Source organism: Salvelinus namaycush, chromosome 23 (assembly GCF_016432855.1).
Source record: "Salvelinus namaycush isolate Seneca chromosome 23, SaNama_1.0, whole genome shotgun sequence".
Classification (NCBI taxonomy): domain Eukaryota; kingdom Metazoa; phylum Chordata; class Actinopteri; order Salmoniformes; family Salmonidae; genus Salvelinus; species Salvelinus namaycush.
Genome location: NC_052329.1, coordinates 398705 through 419896, shown reverse-complemented (window position 1 = coordinate 419896; position 21192 = coordinate 398705). Strand labels below are relative to the sequence as shown.

Below are 21192 nucleotides of genomic sequence, written 5' to 3'. Positions count from 1 at the left end.
TCTTAGCCTTTCTATGCTAGGCCCCTATACAGTTCTACCTGTATGAGTATCGTAGCCTTTCTATGCTAGGCCCCTATACAGTTCTACCTGTATGAGTATCGTAGCCTTTCTATGCTAGGCCCCTATACAGTTCTACCTGTATGAGTATCGTAGCCTTTCTATGCTAGGCCCCTATACAGTTCTACCTGTATGAGTATCGTAGCCTTTCTATGCTAGGCCCCTATACAGTTCTACCTGTATGAGTATCATAGCCTTTCTATGCTAGGCCCCTATACAGTTCTACCTGTATGAGTATCATAGCCTTTCTATGCTAGGCCCCTATACAGTTCTACCTGTATGAGTATCGTAGCCTTTCTATGCTAGGCCCCTATACAGTTCTACCTGAATGAGTATCGTAGCCTTTCTATGCTAGGCCCCTATACAGTTCTACCTGTATGAGTATCATAGCCTTTCTATGCTAGGCCCCTATACAGTTCTACCTGTATGAGTATCATAGCCTTTCTATGCTAGTCCCCTATACAGTTCTACCTGTATGAGTATCGTAGCCTTTCTATGCTAGGCCCCTATACAGATCTACCTGTATGAGTATCATAGCCTTTCTATGCTAGGCCCCTATACAGTTCTACCTGTATGAGTATCATAGCCTTTCTATGCTAGGCCCCTATACAGTTCTACCTGTATGAGTATCATAGCCTTTCTATGCTAGGCCCCTATACAGTTCTACCTGTATGAGTATCATAGCCTTTCTATGCTAGGCCCCTATACAGTTCTACCTGTATGAGTATCATAGCCTTTCTATGCTAGGCCCCTATACAGTTCTACCTGTATGTTCTGTATGTTTAATGTGTTCTGGACATACTCTTTTTTAATAGTTGTCTCCTCTCACTGGAGAATGGCACTGGAACATGCTGACAATTCATTTAGGATTTTCTTTTGCAGAAACGTGTCTGTGTTTCTCTAGAGACATGTTTATAGTTGACATTTCATTCATTCATTCTTTTTCAGGTCGTTCAGGAGTCAGAGTGTTGTGTATAGAAGAAGGAAGACCCAGACCAGAGCTCTAACATACTACAGAAGTCACAGCCCTACAGTAACATACAGGACCATCTTCTGAGAGGAGGCTCAGGAGAAGAGCAACATTCACAAAAACACAGGAAACACCTGAAGAAAGTTTCACCCTCAGAAAACACAGATGTACACCGACAGACGCAACACACACACTTCCACACACACACTTCCACAGACAGATAACTCAAGGAACTCCCAAGCTCACTCATTCATCTAGTCAGATCATTTCCTCTTGAAGGACAACAATCAATCAACCAACTGACAAATCAATCAACCTATCATCCAATCAGGATGTCTCGTTGGGGCCGTAAAGACGTGAAGAAGACTCCTGAGGTGATCAGGACAGTGACAGAGGGGTTAAAGTCTCTGTACCATCAGAAGCTCCTCCCCCTGGAGCAGCACTACGGTTTCCATGACTTCCACTCTCCCTCCTTGGAGGACGCAGACTTTGACAACAAACCCATGGTTCTGGTGGTGGGGCAGTACTCCACTGGAAAGACTAGCTTCATCAAGTAAGAGTTTAAACAGACAGCTTGGTGCATTCAACATGTGAATACTTCTTACAAAAACAAGTAGTGATGAAGTCAATCTCTTGTCTACTTTGAGCCAGGAGAGATTGACATGCATATTAGCACTCTGTATACAATTAAGGGGCAGCTGTGCCCTGTTCTCGCCAGTTGCTTATTCTATGTTTCTCTGTGCTACGTGTTGCTTATTCTATGTTTCTCTGTCTGCATGCTACGTGTTGCTTATTCTATGTTGATCTGTCTGTGTGCTACGTGTTGCTTATTCTATGTTGATCTGTCTGTGTGCTACGTGTTGCTTATTCTATGTTGATCTGTCTGTGTGCTACGTGTTGCTTATTCTATGTTGATCTGTCTGTGTGCTACGTGTTGCTTATTCTATGTTTCTCTGTCTGCATGCTATGTGTTGCTTGTTCTATGTTGATCTGTCTGTGTGCTATGTGTTGCTTGTTCTATGTTGATCTGTCTGTGTGCTATGTGTTGCTTGTTCTATGTTGATCTGTCTGTGTGCTATGTGTTGCTTGTTCTATGTTGATCTGTCTGTGTGCTATGTGTTGCTTGTTCTATGATGATCTGTCTGTGTGCTATGTGTTGCTTGTTCTATGTTGATCTGTCTGTGTGCTATGTGTTGCTTGTTCTATGTTGATCTGTCTGTGTGCTATGTGTTGCTTGTTCTATGTTGATCTGTCTGTGTGCTATGTGTTGCTTGTTCTATGTTGATCTGTCTGTGTGCTATGTGTTGCTTGTTCTATGTTGATCTGTCTGTGTGCTATGTGTTGCTTGTTCTATGTTGATCTGTCTGTGTGCTATGTGTTGCTTGTTCTATGTTGATCTGTCTGTGTGCTATGTGTTGCTTGTTCTATGTTGATCTGTCTGTGTGCTATGTGTTGCTTGTTCTATGTTGATCTGTCTGTGTGCTATGTGTTGCTTGTTCTATGTTGCTCTGCATGTGCTCACTGCTCATTGTTTGTCTGTATGGTTATTGTAAATATTTTTTAAATTAGCCGGCTGGCTAAAACCGGCACTTTTACTGAAACGTTGATTAATGTGCACTGTCCCTGTAAAAATAAACTCAAACTCAATTTCTCATAAACCCACAGGGATTTAACAGATTAATGTCATTTTATTAATGGGTGCTTATTAGTAACTGGAATAAGTAGTTTCATTAATGTGTCAAGTGCAGCATCTGGTTGCTCCTCGTTACACACCACAGACCAGCAAATATTATTTATCATCAATATAGGAATCACTACAACTTATTGTATGACCTGTTATACACTTTTGTTTTCCTAGATATGGCTACTATATTGTGATCCCTACACTAGCAGGATTTCTCAAGCAGTTTCAGCAAGTAACCATTCAGATATACAGTAGCTGTCAAGTTCATTACAGGGACAGATGTTCTTTTATCTGTTTTATACTGCAAAACAAACATTGCTTTGATGTAATGTTTTGATAAGCACCTGCTCCAATGTGTGCGTCTGGCTAACGTGGTGGCGTTTGTTTGTCTGTATGAGTCTGTCTCAGATAAAAACCCTGATTTAAGGCTACACGCCGAAACACATTGGTTTTAACAACAGACTTTAATGTGAATATGTTCCTCTCTCCCTGCGTCAGGTATGTGTTGGAGCAGGATATCCCAGGAAGCAGGATAGGACCAGAGCCCACCACTGACTGTTTCACAGCCATCATGCACGGTGAGGTGGAGGGAGTTATCCCAGGCAACGCTCTCATCGTCGACCCCAACAAACCCTTCCGCAATCTCAACCCCTTCGGAAACACCTTCCTCAACAGGTGAGTACAGGATGAAATCCATAATGAATGTTTTGGAATTTTCTAGAATGGTCCTTCTGAAGGAAGGGGGAGATGAGGATGAAAAACGAGAGAAACTGAGCCAATGAGAACCACCCCTTGCCCTCACCACCTCCTCCAATGAAAGGAGAGCCAGGAAGGGAGAGAACAGAAAATCTGTTTATTGCTCTATGGAATTTCAAGTGTCCGTCCCAAATTTCAGAGTGGGGAGGGACTTGAGAAAGGGAGCGATATCTATCTGGCGTTACGGGGCTGAATCATCCTGAGGTACTTTCCTCTGCTCTAGTGTGTTTATCCTGTAGTCTGGGATGCCCTCTTTCAGAAGGATACCTTCTATTGAGGCATGCTGTGGCAGCTATGTTTGTTGTTATACTGAAGCCATATCAACTGCAGAAGTCGAACACTAGAAGAACTGAATCCGAATCAACTGTAGGAGTCGAACACTAGAATTACTGAAGCCATATCAACTGCAGAAGTCGAACACTAGAAGAACTGAATCCGAATCAACTGTAGGAGTCGAACACTAGAATTACTGAAGCCATATCAATCAATCAAATGTATTTATGAAGCCCTTCTTACATCAGCTGATGTCACAAAGTGCTGTACAGAAACTCAGCCTAAAACCCCAAACAGCAAGCAATGCAGGTGTAGAAGCACGGTGGCTAAGAAAAACTCCCTAGAAAGGCCAAAACCTAGGAAGAAACCTAGAGAGGATCCAGGCTCTGAGGGGTGGTCAGTCCTCTTCTGGCTGTGCCGGGTGGAGATTATAACAGAACATGGCCAAGATGTTCAAATGTTCATAGATGACCATCAGGGTCAAATAACATTAAACACAGTGGTTGTCGAGGGTGCAACAAGTCAGCACCTCAAGAGTAAATGTCAGTTGGCTTTTCATAGATGATCATTCAGAGTTAGAGACAGCAGGTGTGGTAGAGAGAAAGAGTCGAAAACAGCAGGTCCGGGACAAGGTAGCACGTCCGGTGAACAGGTCAGGGTTCCATAGTCGCAGGCAGAACAGTTGAAACTGGAGCAGCAGCATGATCAGGTGGACTGGGGACAGCAGGGAGTCATCAGGCCAGGTAGTCCTCAGGCATGGTCCTAGGGCTTAGGTCCTCTGAGAGAAGAAAAAGAGAGAGAATTAGAGGGAGCATACTTAAACTCTCACAGGACACCGGATAAGACAGGAGAAATACTCCACATATGACAGACTGACCCTAGCCCCCCGACACATAAACTATTGCAGCATAATTACTGGAGGCTGAGAGAGGAGGGGTCGGAAGACACTGTGGTCCCGTCCAACTATACCCCCGGACAGGGCCAACCAGGCAGGATATAACCCCACCCACTTTGCCAAACCACAGCCCCCACACCACTAGAGGGATATCTTCAACCACCAACTTACCATCCTGAGACAAGGCCGAGTATAGCTCACGAAGATCTCCCCCACGGCACAAACCCGAGGGGGGTGCCAACCCAGACAGGAAGATCACGTCAGAGACTCAACCCACTCAAGTGACGCACCCCTCCTAGGGATGGCATGAAAGAGCACCAGTAAGCCAGTGACTCAGCCCCTGTAATAGGGTTAGAGGCAGAGAATCCCAGTGGAGAGAGGGGAACCGGCCAGGCAGAAACAGCAAGGGTGGTTCATCGCTCCAGTGCCTTTCCGTTCACCTTCACACTCCTGGGCCAGACTACACTCAATCATAGGACCTACTGAATAGATGAGTCTTCAATAAAGACTGAAAGGTCAAGATCGAGTCTGAATCTCTCACATGGGTAGGCAGACCATTCCATAAAAATGGAGCTCTATAGGAGAAAGTCCTGCCTCCAGCTGTTTGCTTAGATATTCTAGGGACAATGAAGCCTGCATCTTGTGACCGTAGCCTGCGTGTAGGTATGTACGGCAGGACCAAATCGGAAAGATGGATATGAGCAAGTCCATGTAATGATTTGTAGGTTAGCAGTAAAACCTTGAAATCAGCCCTAGCCTTGTAGAGAGGCTAGCACTAGAGAAATATGATCACATTTTTTGGTTCTAGTCAAGATTCTAGCAGCCGTGTTTAGCACTTCCTGAAGTTTATTTAGTGCTTTATCTGGGTAGCCGGAAAGTAGAGCATTGCAGTAGTCTAACCTAGAAGTAACAAAAGCATGGATACATTTTTCTGCATAATTTTTGGACAGAAAGTTTCAGATTTTTGCGATGTTATGTAGATGGAAAAAAGCTGTCCATGAAACACTCTTGATATGTTCGTCAAAAGAGAGATCAGGGTCCAGAGTAACGACGAGGTCCTTCACAGTTTTCTTTGAGACAACTGTACAACCATTAAGATTAATTGCCAGATCCAACAGATCTCTTTGTTCCTTGGGACCTAGAACTATCATCTCTGTTTTGTCCGAGTTTAAAAGTAGAACATTTGCTGCCATCAACTTCCTTATGTCTGAAACACAGGCTTCCAGGGAGGGCAATTTTGGGGCTACACCATGTTTCATCAAAATGTACAGCTGTGTGTCGTCCGCATAGCAGTGAAAGTTAACATTATGTTTCCGAATGACATCACTAAGAGGTAAATTATATAGTGAAAACAATAGAGGTCCTAAACAGAACCTTGAGGATCACTGAAATGTACAGTTGATTTGTCAGAGGACAAACCATCCACAGAGACAAACTGATATCTTCCCGACAGATAAGATCTAAACCAGGCCAGAACTTGTTCGTGAAGACCAATTTGTGTTTCCAATCTCTCCAAAATAATGTGGTGATCGACGGTAACAAAAGCAGCACAAGAACAGATACAGAGCCTTGGTCTGAGGCCATTAAAAGGTAATTTACCACCTTCACAAGTGCAGTCTCAGTGCTATGATGGGGTCTAAAACCAGACTGAAGCGTTTTGTATACATTGTCTGTCTTCAGGGAGTCAGTGAGTTGCTACGAAACAGCTTTTTCAAATGTTTTTGAGAGGAATGGGAGATTTGATATAGGCCGATAGTTTTTTTTATATTTTCTCGGTCAAGGTTTGGCTTTTTCAAGAGAGGCTTAATTACTGCCACTTTTAGTGAGTTTGGTACACATCCGGTGGATAGAGAGCCGTTTATTATGTTCAACATAGGAGGGCCAAGCACAGGAAGCAGCTCTTTCAGTAGTTTAGTAGGAATAGGGTCCAGTATGCAGCTGGAAGGTTTAGAGGCCATTATTATTTTCATCGCTGTGTCAAGAGATATAGTATTAAAAAACTTGAGTGTCTCCCTTGATCCTAGGTCCTGGCAGAGTTGTGCAGACTCAGGACAATTACGCTTTGGAGGAATACGCAGATTTAAAGAGGAGTCCGTAATTTGCTTTCTAATGATCATGATCTTTTCCTCAAAGAGTTCATGAATTTATCACTGCTGAAGTGAAAGCCATCCTCTCTTGGGGAATGCTGCTTTTTAGTTAGCTTTGCGACGGTATCAAAAATACATTTAGGATTGTTCTCATTCTCCTCAATTAAGTTGGAAAAATAGGATTATACTGCGGATCAAATCAAATTTTATTTGTCACATACACATGGTTAGCAGATGTTAATGCGAGTGTAGCGAAATGCTTGTGCTTCTAGTTCCGACAGTGCAGTAATAACCAACGAGTAATCTAACCTAACAATTCCACAACTACTACCTTATACACACAAGTGTAAAGGGATGAAGAATATGTACATAAAGATATATGAATGACTGATGGTACAGAACGGCATAGGCAAGATGCAGTAGATGGTATCGAGTACAGTATATACATATGAGATGAGTAATGTAGGGTATGTAAACATATAAGTGGCATTGTTTAAAGTGGCTAGTGATACATGTATTACATAAAGATGGCAAGATGCAGTAGGTGGTATAGAGACAGTATATACATATGAGATGAGTAATGTAGGGTATGTAAACATTATATTAAGTGCTTTGGGGATGATCAGTGAGATATACGTTCCTTTTGATGGCGTAGAAGGCCTTTCTTGCCTGGTCTCTCAGATCATTCACAGCTTTGTGGAAGTTACCTGTGGCGCTGATGTTTAGGCCGAGGTATGTATAGTTTTTTTGTGTGCTCTAGGGAAATGGCGTCTAGATGGAATTTGTATTTGAACTCCTGGCAACTGGACCTTTTTTGGAACACCAGTATTTTTGTCTTACTGAGATTTACTGTCAGGGCCCAGGTCTGACAGAATCTATCTAGGTGCTGCTGTAGGCCCTCCTTGGTTGGGGACAGAAGCACCAGATCATCAGTAAACAATAGACATTTGACCTCAGATTCTAGTAGGGTGAAGCCAGGTGCTGCAGGCTGTTCTAGTGTCCTTGCCAATTTGTTTGTATAGCAGACCCTCATGCCAAATTGAGTCAAAAGCTTTTTTGAAATCAACAAATTATGAGAAGGCTTTGCCTTTGTTTTGGTTTGTTTGTCAATTAGGGTGTGCAGGGTGCAGTCTGTCGTAAGGTAATTTGGTAAAACCAATTTGACATTTGCTCAGTACATTGTTTTCACTGAGGAAATGTATGAGTCTGCTGTTAATGATAAGGCAGAGGATTTCTCCAAGGTTGCTGTTGCATATCCCACGGAAGTTATTCTCCACTTTGTGGATTAGGGTGATCAGTCCTTGGTTTAAACCATTGGGGAAGATGACAGAGCTGAGGATGATGTTTAAGTATAGCCAATTGGAATTTGTGGTCTGTATATTTTATAATTTGTTTTAGGATACCATCAACACCACAGGCCTCTTTGGGTTGGAGGGTTTTTATTTAGTCCTGTAGCTCATTCAATGTAATTGGAGAATCCAGTGGGTTCTGGTAGTCTTTAATAATTGATTCTAACATTTGTAATTGGTTCTGTGTATGTTTTTGCTATTTATTATTTGTTATAAAGCCAAAAAGATTGGAAAAGTGGTTTATCCATACATCTCCATTTTGGATAGATAACTCTTCTTGTTGTTGTTTGTTTAGTGTTTTCCAATTTTCGCAGAAGTGGTTAGATTCTATGGATTCTTCAATTACATTGAGCTGATTTCTGACGTGCAGTTCCTTCTTTTTCCGTAGTGTATTTCTGTATTGTTTTAGTGATTCATCATAGTGAAGGCTCAGGTTTTCTGGGTCTCTATGTTTTTGGTTGGATAGGTTTCTCAATTTCTTTCTTAGGTTTTTGCATTCTTCATCAAACCATTTGTCATTGTTTTTCATTTCTTAGGTTGTCTGCTTGACATTTTTAGATTTGACAGGGAAGCTGAAAGGTAAAATATACTATTTAGTCCTTCTACTGGTAAGTTTACACCTTCATTATTACAGGGAAACGTTTTGTCCAGGAAGTTGTCTAAAATGAATTTTATTTGTTGTTGCCTAATTGTTTTTTGGTAGGTTTCCACACTACTTTCCATCCATCTATAGTATTTCTTAATATTATTCAGTTCCTTTGGATTTGATGTCTCATGATTGCGCATTGCTCTGTTCAGGTAGACTGTGATTTTACTGTGATCTGATAAGGGTAGTAGTGGGCTGATTGTGAACGCTCTGAGAGACTCTGGGCTGAGGTCAGTGATAAAGTACTCTGTTGTACTACTTCCAAGGGACGAGCTGAAGGTGTACCTACCATAGGAGTCTCCCCGAAGCCTACCATAGGAGTCTCCTCGAAGCCTACCATAGGAGTCTCCTCGAAGCCTACCATAGGAGTCTCCTTGAAGCCTACCATAGGAGTCTCCTCGAAGCCTACCATAGGAGTCTCCTCGAAGCCTACCATAGGAGTCTCCTCGAAGCCTACCATAGGAGTCTCCTCGAAGCCTACCATAGGAGTCTCCTCGAAGCCTACCATAGGAGTCTCCTCGAAGCCTACCATAGGAGTCTCCTCGAAGCCTACCATAGGAGTCTCCTCGAAGCCTACCATAGGAGTCTCCTCCAAGCCTACCATAGGAGTCTCCTCCAAGCCTACCATAGGAGTCTCCTCCAAGCCTACCATAGGAGTCTCCTCCAAGCCTACCATAGGAGTCTCCTCCAAGCCTACCATAGGAGTCTCCTCCAAGCCTACCATAGGAGTCTCCTCGAAGCCTACCATAGGAGTCTCCTCCAAGCCTACCATTGACTATGTACAGACGCAGCATGCGACTGAGCTGCAGGAGTTGTGACCAACTTTTGTTGGTTGTTTTGTCGTAGTTGTGTCTAGGGGGCATATTTGGGAGGGAATACTGTCACCTCCTGGTCGGTGTTTGTCCCCCTGTGTGCTGAGGGTGTCAGGTTCTGGTCCAGTTCTGGCATTTAGGTCGCCACAGACTAGTACATGTCCCTGGGCCTGGAAATGGTTGATCTCCCCCTCTAGGATGGAGAAGCTGTCCTTGTTAAAGTATGGGGATTCTAGTGGGGGGATATAGGTAGCACACAGGAGGACATTTTTCTTTGTTGAGATCATTTCCTTAAAAATTTCTAGGCAAATGTAAAATGTTCCTGTTTTGACTAATTTAATAGTGTGTTAGGTCTGCTCTATATCAAATTAGCATACCCCCTGAGTCTCTTTCCTGTTTTATTCCAGGTAGTTTGGTGGATGGGACTACCAGCTCTCTGTAACCTAGGGGGAAACCAGTGCGTCCATCTCCTCTATACCACCCACCTGGTAGTGTGGTGGATGGGACTACCAGCTCTCTGTAACCTAGGGGGAAACCAGTGCGTCCATCTCCTCTATACCACCCACCTGGTAGTGTGGTGGATGGGACTACCAGCTCTCTGTAACCTAGGGGGAAACCAGTGCATCCATCTCCTCTATACCACCCACCTGGTAGTGTGGTGGATGGGACTACCAGCTCTCTGTAACCTAGGGGGCAACCAGTGCGTCCATCTCCTCTATACCACCCACCTGGTAGTGTGGTGGATGGGACTACCAGCTCTCTGTAACCTAGGGGGCAACCAGTGCGTCCATCTCCTCTATACCATGTCTCTTGTAGGATGACAATGTCTGTATTTCTAATTTCTCTGGTGAAGTCCAGGTTCCTGCTCTTTAGGCTAAAGGCAGATGACCTCAGGCCTTGGATATTCCAGGGTGAGATAGTGAAGGCTTTGTGTTCCATAAAGGCAGATGACCTCAGGCCTTGGATATTCCAGGGTGAGATAGTGAAGGCTTTGTGTTCCATAAAGACAGATGACCTCAGGCCTTGGATATTCCAGGGTGAGATAGTGAAGGCTTTGTGTTCCATAAAGGCAGATGACCTCAGGCCTGGGATATTCCAGGGTGAGATAGTGAAGGCTTTGTGTTCCATAAAGACAGATGACCTCAGGCCTTGGATATTCCAGGGTGAGATAGTGAAGGCTTTGTGTTCCATAAAGTGTCCAATGTTGTTTTCGTGTGGTTTAGGCTTGGACCATGATAGTAGGTGTTTTCGTGTGGTTTAGGCTTGGACCATGATAGTAGGTGTTTTCGTGTGGTTTAGGCTTGGACCATGATAGTAGGTGTTTTCGTGTGGTTTAGGCTTGGACCATGATAGTAGGTGTTTTCGTGTGGTTTAGGCTTGGACCATGATAGTAGGTGTTTTCGTGTGGTTTAGGCTTGGACCATGATAGTAGGTGTTTTCGTGTGGTTTAGGCTTGGACCATGATAGTAGGTGTTTTCGTGTGGTTTAGGCTTGGACCATGATAGTAGGTGTTTTCGTGTGGTTTAGGCTTGGACCATGATAGTAGGTGTTTTCGTGTGGTTTAGGCTTGGACCATGATAGTAGGTGTTTTCGTGTGGTTTAGGCTTGGACCATGATAGTAGGTGTTTTCGTGTGGTTTAGGCTTGGACCATGATAGTAGGTGTTTTCGTGTGGTTTAGGCTTGGACCATGATAGTAGGTGTTTTCGTGTGGTTTAGGCTTGGACCATGATAGTAGGTGTTTTCGTGTGGTGTAGGCTTGGACCATGATAGTAGGTGTTTTCGTGTGGTTTAGGCTTGGACCATGATAGTAGGTGTTTTCGTGTGGTTTAGGCTTGGACCATGATAGTAGGTGTTTTCGTGTGGTTTAGGCTTGGACCATGATAGTAGGTGTTTCTCTCTCTCTCTCTCTGTTTGCGGCATCCTTCCCGTCCGGTGAAGCGCTGGTCTAGTTAAAGCCATCTTAATCAGGAAGTAGCGGTGTTGTTGTTAGTGGTCGATCATTAGCAGATCGTATTGTTGTGGCTCTGGCACAGGAGACCGTTTTCCTTCAGGAAGCCCAGAACATTGAGAGCCCTGTTGGAACACAATGGGTCCTGGGCAGGGAGGGGTCCAGTACAGCAGGAATACCACAGTGTAGTCTGCATACCAAATGGCAACCTATTCATTATTGTACTGCCTTTCAAAAGTAGTGCACTACAGTATATAGAATAGGGTGCCATTTGGGACGTAGCCTTGGTCTGGTTCTTAGATCACGTTTAGCTGTTACCGTGACGATGGCTAATAACCGTGTTCCTACATTATCCACATTCTTTCCATTGATGTTGGACGGGATGGGGCTGGACGGGGTGGGGGTGGGGGGGATGGACGGGGTGGGGGTGGGGGGGCCCTTTAGTGGAATGTTGGAAAGCTGCCCTGGCTTGAGTAACCTGAGGAGAACCTGTAGGTGACCTATAGATGTTCATTCCTCTAACTTATTCATGCTGTGTTGCTATTGCATTGTGTGATGTTATTGTGTTGTTGTGTTTGTGTCATTGTGTTGTTGTTGTGTAGTGTTATTGTGTAGTGTGTTTTGTTGTGCTATTGTGGTGTGTTATTGTGTTGTTGTGTAGTGTATTTGTGTTGTTGTGTAGTGTTATTGTTATTTTAGATTTATCTTTATTTAACTAGGCAAGTCAGGTACAATGACGGCATACTTGAAAATAAAGGAGAGCCTCACACTCTAGGAGCTCAGATGCGAAAATGTTATGTCCAACGTTTGGACAGCCAAGCTGTCTTCATCAGGGTTTAATCACAAACACTGCGGGATGACTCGTTTATATAGTGTCAAAAGACACACAGGTGTCTGTAATCATGGCCAAGAGTGGCCTAATATCATTGGTTAATTCTCAAATATTAAAATGGCATACAAAGAACAGCATACAAAAAACAAATGGATAGCATACGATCATAGATTCATTTTAGACTACACAAGCTTACAAACAATTACAATGGCAAAGTCACAAACACAAGAATGGCTTCAGATCAAAGTCTACGTTGAGACCGAAGGGAGCAAGGGTCTTTAAGTTAAAGATTCAGGCAGCCTCTCGTTTTAACAATAAATTATCAAGGTCACCCCCTCTCCTAGGGAGGGTGACATGTTCGATGCCAATATAACGCAGAGACGAAATCGAATGGCCTGCCTCCAAAAAGTGGGCCGCAACTGGGTAAGTCAAGTTTTTGCACCTAATGGTGCTACGATGGTCTGAGATACGTATTTTGAAACTTCTTATGGCTGCAATCACGTTAACGGGATGACATGACAACAGCCAGTGAAAGTGCAGGGCGCCAAATTCAAACAACAGAAATCTCATAATTAAAATTCCTCAAACATACATGTATCTTATACCATTTTAAAGGTAATCTTGTTGTTAATCCCACCAAAGTGTCCGATTTCAAATAGGCCTTACAGCGAAAGCACCACAAACGATTATGTTAGGTCACCGCAAAATCACAGACAAACACAGTCATTTCTCCAGCCAAAGACAGGAGTTACAAAAAGCAGAAATAGAGATAAAATTAATCACTAACCTTTGATGATCTTCATCAGATGACACTCATAGGACTTCATGTTACACAATACATATATTTTTTGTTCGATAAAGTTCATATTTATATCCCGTTCCAACCGGAGAATTCCATTGACTTCAGATGTGGGATGGAACAGAGCTCCCTCTCATGTGAACGCGCATGGTCAGAGCATGGTCAGGTCATGAAAGACCTGACTAATTCCTGTCTCCTTCGGCCCCAATTCACAGTAGAGGCATCAGACAAGGTTCTACAGACTGATTTTATCTAGTGGAAGCCGTAGGAAGAGCAAACTCATCCATATCCCACTGTGTATTCAATAGGGTCTTGGTTGAAAATCGACCAACCTCAGAATTCCCACTTCCTGTTTGGATTTTTTCTCAAGTTTTTGCCTTCCATATGAGTTCTGTTATACTCACAGACATCATTCAAACAGTTATAGAAACTTCAGAGTGTTTTCTATCCAATACGAATAATAATATGCATATATTAGCAACTGGGACTGAGGAGCAGGCAGTTTACTATGGGCACCTCTGTGCACCTTTCATCCAAGCTACTCAATACTGCCCCTGCAGCCATAAGAAGTTAATTCGCGCTTTGTTTTACCCACATAATTTTTACCACAAGGACAAGTTATAAGATAAATAACTGCCTTAGTGGAGCACGTAAAAACACCTTTGATTGGGATCGATTTCCCTGTTTGTGGGTGTTTGAAGGATCTACATTTATAAGTGCCATTGCATTGAGCACAGCCATTACACTTGTAATTTCCATCCAGGAGGGGCGCAAATAGACGTTGTTCAGGAATATCTTGGGGTGGTAAATCAGAGTGTACCAATTGGTCTCTGAGATTTCTGCCCCACGAAAACACGACCAAGGGAAGGTCTGAAAACACATTACCGAGACTATCATCGGATTTTAGAATGTGCCAATGTTTGTGAACGATTCCTTTAATTTGTTCAGAGCGCTTTGAATAGCGGGTAGTTAGAATGCAAGAATGCGTCTTTTTGCGAGACTGACCTTGAAAAAGGTCATGTTTTGAATTTTCTCAATGGCAATATTAATCTGATCATTTTTGTACCCCCTCTCCTTGAACTTTCCTTGCGTCTCAACCATATTTCTGTCAATCTGATTGTTTTTTGCAAATTCTTTTGATTGGACAGAATTGGCTGAAGGGCAAACTATTTTTCAAGGGAAGTGGGTGACAACTGTCAGCCCTCAACAAACTGTTAGGATCAGTAGGTTTCCTGTGAAGATCAGTGTATAGAACATTATCTTCACACAAGATCAGAAGATCAAGGAAACTGATTTGACGTCAGATTGCATAGTAAATCTCAAATGTTCAGAACAGGAGTTAAGAAAAGCATGGAACGCCTGGAGCTGTTTTGCATCACCCCTCCATAGAACAAAAATATCATCAATATACCATTTCCAAATAATGATGTTAGGCAAGAAAACATTTTTGAGATGATTGAAAATGGACTGTTTCTCCATGTAACCCACATACAAATTAGCATAGTTAGGAGCCATGGGGGATCCCATAGCAGTACCCTTCGTCTGAATAAAGAAATCATTTAGAAACATGAAATAGTTGTGTGAGTACTATTTCAGCCAATGTTATAATGCATGATGCACTGGAAGGTAGTTCATTAGGGTCATGTTGCAGAAGAAAATGTTCCATAGCTTCAATACCGCCCTCGTGTGGAATATTAGTGTATAACGACTCAACATCAAAAGTAACTAACAAGGTATTCTCAGGGAGAGGATCAAGAGATTCTATGATAGAGATCATACAGCTGGTGTCCTTTAGGAGGGGAGCTGTTCTGAGATCATACTGCTGGTGTCCTTTACAAAGGAGGGGAGCTGTTCTGAGATCATACTGCTGGTGTCCTTTAGGAGGGGAGCTGTTCTGAGATCATACTGCTGGTGTCCTTTAGGAGGGGAGCTGTTCTGAGACCATACTGCTGGTGTCCTTTAGGAGGGGAGCTGTTCTGAGATCATACTGCTGGTGTCCTTTACAAAGGAGGGGAGCTGTTCTGAGACCATACTGCTGGTGTCCTTTAGGAGGGGAGCTGTTCTGAGACCATACTGCTGGTGTCCTTTAGGAGGGGAGCTGTTCTGAGATCATACTGCTGGTGTCCTTTAGGAGGGGAGCTGTTCTGAGACCATACTGCTGGTGTCCTTTAGGAGGGGAGCTGTTCTGAGACCATACTGCTGGTGTCCTTTAGGAGGGGAGCTGTTCTGAGATCATACTGCTGGTGTCCTTTACAAAGGAGGGGAGCTGTTCTGAGATCATACTGCTGGTGTCCTTTAGGAGGGGAGCTGTTCTGAGATCATACAGCTGGTGTCCTTTACAAAGGAGGGGAGCTGTTCTGAGATCATACTGCTGGTGTCCTTTACAAAGGAGGGGAGCTGTTCTGAGATCATACTGCTGGTGTCCTTTACAAAGGAGGGGAGCTGTTCTGAGACCATACTGCTGGTGTCCTTTAGGAGGGGAGCTGTTCTGAGATCATACTGCTGGTGTCCTTTAGGAGGGGAGCTGTTCTGAGACCATACTGCTGGTGTCCTTTAGGAGGGGAGCTGTTCTGAGATCATACTGCTGGTGTCCTTTACAAAGGAGGGGAGCTGTTCTGAGACCATACTGCTGGTGTCCTTTAGGAGGGGAGCTGTTCTGAGACCATACTGCTGGTGTCCTTTAGGAGGGGAGCTGTTCTGAGATCATACTGCTGGTGTCCTTTAGGAGGGGAGCTGTTCTGAGACCATACTGCTGGTGTCCTTTACAAAGGAGGGGAGCTGTTCTGAGACCATACTGCTGGTGTCCTTTACAAAGGAGGGGAGCTGTTCTGAGATCATACTGCTGGTGTCCTTTAGGAGGGGAGCTGTTCTGAGATCATACAGCTGGTGTCCTTTACAAAGGAGGGGAGCTGTTCTGAGACCATACAGCTGGTGTCCTTTAGGAGGGGAGCTGTTCTGAGATCATACTGCTGGTGTCCTTTAGGAGGGGAGCTGTTCTGAGATCATACAGCTGGTGTCCTTTACAAAGGAGGGGAGCTGTTCTGAGATCATACTGCTGGTGTCCTTTAGGAGGGGAGCTGTTCTGAGATCATACTGCTTGTGTCCTTTAGGAGGGGAGCTGTTCTGAGATCATACTGCTGGTGTCCTTTAGGAGGGGAGCTGTTCTGAGATCATACTGCTGGTGTCCTTTAGGAGGGGAGCTGTTCTGAGATCATACTGCTGGTGTCCTTTAGGAGGGGAGCTGTTCTGAGACCATACAGCTGGTGTCCTTTACAAAGGAGGGGAGCTGTTCTGAGATCATACTGCTGGTGTCCTTTAGGAGGGGAGCTGTTCTGAGATCATACTGCTGGTGTCCTTTACAAAGGAGGGGAGCTGTTCTGAGACCATACTGCTGGTGTCCTTTAGGAGGGGAGCTGTTCTGAGACCATACTGCTGGTGTCCTTTAGGAGGGGAGCTGTTCTGAGACCATACTGCTGGTGTCCTTTAGGAGGGGAGCTGTTCTGAGATCATACAGCTGGTGTCCTTTACAAAGGAGGGGAGCTGTTCTGAGACCATACTGCTGGTGTCCTTTACAAAGGAGGGGAGCTGTTCTGAGATCATACTGCTGGTGTCCTTTACAAAGGAGGGGAGCTGTTCTGAGACCATACTGCTGGTGTCCTTTAGGAGGGGAGCTGTTCTGAGATCATACTGCTGGTGTCCTTTACAAAGGAGGGGAGCTGTTCTGAGATCATACTGCTGGTGTCCTTTAGGAGGGGAGCTGTTCTGAGACCATACTGCTGGTGTCCTTTAGGAGGGGAGCTGTTCTGAGATCATACTGCTGGTGTCCTTTAGGAGGGGAGCTGTTCTGAGACCATACTGCTGTTGTCCTTTAGGAGGGGAGCTGTTCTGAGATCATACTGCTGGTGTCCTTTAGGAGGGGAGCTGTTCTGAGACCATACTGCTGGTGACCTTTAGGAGGGGAGCTGTTCTGAGACCATACTGCTGGTGTCCTTTAGGAGGGGAGCTGTTCTGAGATCATACTGCTGGTGTCCTTTACAAAGGAGGGGAGCTGTTCTGAGATCATACTGCTGGTGTCCTTTAGGAGGGGAGCTGTTCTGAGATCATACTGCTGGTGTCCTTTAGGAGGGGAGCTGTTCTGAGATCATACTGCTGGTGTCCTTTAGGAGGGGAGCTGTTCTGAGATCATACTGCTGTTGTCCTTTAGGAGGGGAGCTGTTCTGAGATCATACTGCTGGTGTCCTTTAGGAGGGGAGCTGTTCTGAGATCATACTGCTGGTGTCCTTTACAAAGGAGGGGAGCTGTTCTGAGACCATACTGCTGGTGTCCTTTAGGAGGGGAGCTGTTCTGAGATCATACTGCTGGTGTCCTTTAGGAGGGGAGCTGTTCTGAGACCATAATGCTGGTGTCCTTTAGGAGGGGAGCTGTTCTGAGACCATACTGCTGGTGTCCCTTAGGAGGGGAGCTGTTCTGAGACCATACTGCTGGTGTCCTTTAGGAGGGGAGCTGTTCTGAGATCATACTGCTGGTGTCCTTTAGGAGGGGAGCTGTTCTGAGACCATACTGCTGGTGTCCTTTACAAAGGAGGGGAGCTGTTCTGAGATCATACTGCTGGTGTCCTTTACAAAGGAGGGGAGCTGTTCTGAGATCATACAGCTGGTGTCCTTTACAAAGGAGGGGAGCTGTTCTGAGATCATACAGCTGGTGTCCTTTAGGAGGGGAGCTGTTCTGCGAGTGGTCTAATAAAAAAGTCAACAAAAGTAGATAGAGGGGCTGTTACTGCATCAATGCCCGCTACAATAGGGGCCGTTACTGCATCAATGCCCGCTACAATAGGGCGCCCTGGAGGTTTTGTAACATTCTTGTGTAATTTCGGCAAAGTATAGAAAGTGGCAATTTTAGGGTGTTGAATAGCCAAAAAGTCATGTTCTTTTTTGGTTAACTGACCAGAACTTAAATACCCATCTAGGACAGTAAAGATAGTATTCTGAAATTGGGAAGTGGGGTCACTTCTGAGTTTCTTGTAAAAGGTGTTGTCAAACAGTTGTCTATGAAACTCATTTACATTATCTGTCCTATCCATGAGTACAACCCACCCACCCTTATCAGCAGGGCGAATAAGGACTGAGGTATCGGATTGTAAATCAAGCAAAGCTTGTTTTTCATCCTAAGGTAAATTATGGAAAGATTTGGACACCTGTTTGTTCTTAAGGAGATGAGCAACATATTTTTCAACAAGTCTGCAATATGTCTCGATAGAGTGATTGCGTTTGGCTGGAGGTATAAAATAACTCTTGCTTCTAGAAGGAGTCGGAGTATGTGCAGGTGAGCAACCTACTGGTTCAGTAGAAATGTCAGGATTAGGGGAGATAAAGTATTCCCTTAAACGGATGTTTCTAAAAAACTTAAACATGTCTACCTTCACATCAAAGTCGTTGCACTGAGTTGTAGGCACAAAAGATAACCCTTTATTAAGCAAAGAGACATGGGCAGGGCTCAATATCTTGCTTGATAAATTAAAGACACTCAGTCCCGTGGGTTCTGGGACCGTGTGACCGGTCTCCTCTGATAGTCGTTTCTTCTTACCCTGTCGGGTGCGGCATCTCGTCGATGCGCGTGCCTGCGGCCACCTCCGCTCTTCCTTCGGCCCAGTCTCTCGTTGAATAAAAAACTACCACTGGAAGCCGATGAGGCGCTGGTTGTAGAGTGTTGATCAGACGGGGGTGGATCGAAGTAAGCGGCATCCCTCCTGCATCTGCCATGGAGAGGAGGAGCAGGACCTCTCTTGTCAGCGTTTCTCCAGAAGTAGACTTTGTCCTCGGCCTTGTCTTTTTTGTCTCGCCTAAATAGGTGTGCGTTTCTTTTTCTTCTACAATGACGGCATACACCAGTCAAATCCGGATGCCGCTGGGCCAATTGTGCGCCGCCCTATGAGACTCCCAATCACGGCCGGTTGTGATACAGCCTGGATTCGAACCAGGGACTGCAGTGCCTTAGACTGCTACGCCACTCGGGAGCGGTGTGTGGTTGTGTAGTGTTACTGCATAGTGTTATGTAGTATTGTGTTGTATTAATGTGTTATGTAGTATTGTGTTGTATTAATGTGTTATGTAGTATTGTGTTGTATTAATGTGTTATGTAGTATTGTGTTGTATTAATGTGTTATGTAGTATTGTGTTGTATTAATGTGTTATGTAGTATTGTGTTGTATTAATGTGTTATGTAGTATTGTGTTGTATTAATGTGTTATGTAGTCTTGTGTTGTATTAATGTGTTATGTAGTATTGTGTTGTATTAATGTGTTATGTAGTATTGTGTTGTATTAATGTGTTATGTAGTCTTGTGTTGTATTAATGTGTTATGTAGTATTGTGTTGTATTAATGTGTTATGTAGTATTGTGTTGTATTAATGTGTTATGTAGTATTGTGTTGTATTAATGTGTTATGTAGTATTGTGTTGTATTAATGTGTTATGTAGTATTGTGTTATGTATTAATGTGTTGTATTAATGTGTTATGTAGTATTGTGTTGTATTAATGTGTTATGTAGTATTGTGTTGTATTAATGTGTTATGTAGTATTGTGTTGTATTAATGTGTTATGTAGTATTGTGTTGTATTAATGTGTTATGTAGTATTGTGTTGTATTAATGTGTTATGTAGTATTGTGTTGTATTAATGTGTTATGTAGTATTGTGTTGTATTAATGTGTTATGTAGTATTGTGTTGTATTAATGTGTTATGTAGTATTGTGTTGTATTAATGTGTTATGTAGTATTGTGTTGTATTAATGTGTTATGTAGTCTTGTGTTGTATTAATGTGTTATGTAGTCTTGTGTTGTATTAATGTGTTATGTAGTATTGTGTTGTATTAATGTGTTATGTAGTATTGTGTTGTATTAATGTGTTATGTAGTCTTGTGTTGTATTAATGTGTTATGTAGTCTTGTGTTGTATTAATGTGTTATGTAGTCTTGTGTTGTATTAATGTGTTATGTAGTATTGTGTTGTATTAATGTGTTATGTAGTCTTGTGTTGTATTAATGTGTTATGTAGTCTTGTGTTGTATTAATGTGTTATGTAGTCTTGTGTTATGTTATCGTGTTGTGTTAATGTGTTATTTTTGTGTTGTGTTATTGTGCGTTGTGTTATTGTGTAATAGTGTTGTCATTGTGTTGTGGTGTTTTTTTGTTGTGCTGGTGTGTGTTATTGTGGTGTTGTGTTTTGATTGTTGTGCATGTCTGCTCCCTTTTCTACTGTCGTGTGATAGGTTACAGTGTGCCCAGCTGCCCAATCAGGTCCTGGAGAGCATTAGCATTATCGACACGCCGGGGATCCTGTCAGGAGCGAAACAGAGGGTGAGCCGAGGTGAGAAGAGCAAGGCTCAGGAGTGGACGGGTCAAGGTGAGGAGAGAGTAGAAGTAGGCGGTCACAGAGACACACCTGGTGCACACCTGGTCAAGTCTCTCGTCTGTATGTCGTCATCATCATCATCATCAGCTAAAACAACTAGCCTTCATCCTTCCTCGTCCCACCTGACCAGGCTAACCCTGTGACTGACCTCCATGTACTGTCTGAGGAAAGGAGACAGGGAGATAGGGCGAGGCAACTCTCTGGGGTAAGGAGAGAAGCGATGAGAGAGAGAAAGGCAGAGCTCTGGAGAGTTCTTCAGATTCCTCCACCACATCTTGAAAGACACACAGACAGACAGACACACACACACACACACACACACACACACACACACACACACACAGGTAGATAAAGAAACACACACAGTTAAAGACACACACACACAGGTAGATAAAGAAACACACACAGTTAAAGACACACACACACACACACACAGATAAAGACACACACAGATAAAACCACACACAGACCACACACACACACACACACACACACACAGATATAGACACACACAGATAAAACCACACACACACAGATAAAGACACACACACACACACACAGGTAGATAAAGACACACACACAAAGACACACACACACACACACACACACAGATAAAGACACACACACACACACACACACAGATAAAACCACACACACACACGCACACAGATAAAGA

General features: G+C 43.7%; 1 protein-coding gene across 1 annotated transcript in view; it reads left to right on the top strand.

Annotated features, from left to right (window-relative positions):
• The first annotated feature begins 1359 nt into the window (after positions 1 to 1359).
• Positions 1360 to 21192, top strand: part of LOC120018898 (EH domain-containing protein 2-like) — a 38817-nt gene continuing 18984 nt past the window's right edge. The window contains exons 1-3 of the mRNA XM_038962118.1: positions 1360 to 1580; positions 3210 to 3386; positions 20374 to 20471. Of these exons, the coding sequence (XP_038818046.1) occupies positions 1360 to 1580; positions 3210 to 3386; positions 20374 to 20471 (496 nt within the window). The remainder of the gene's footprint in view (positions 1581 to 3209; positions 3387 to 20373; positions 20472 to 21192) is intronic.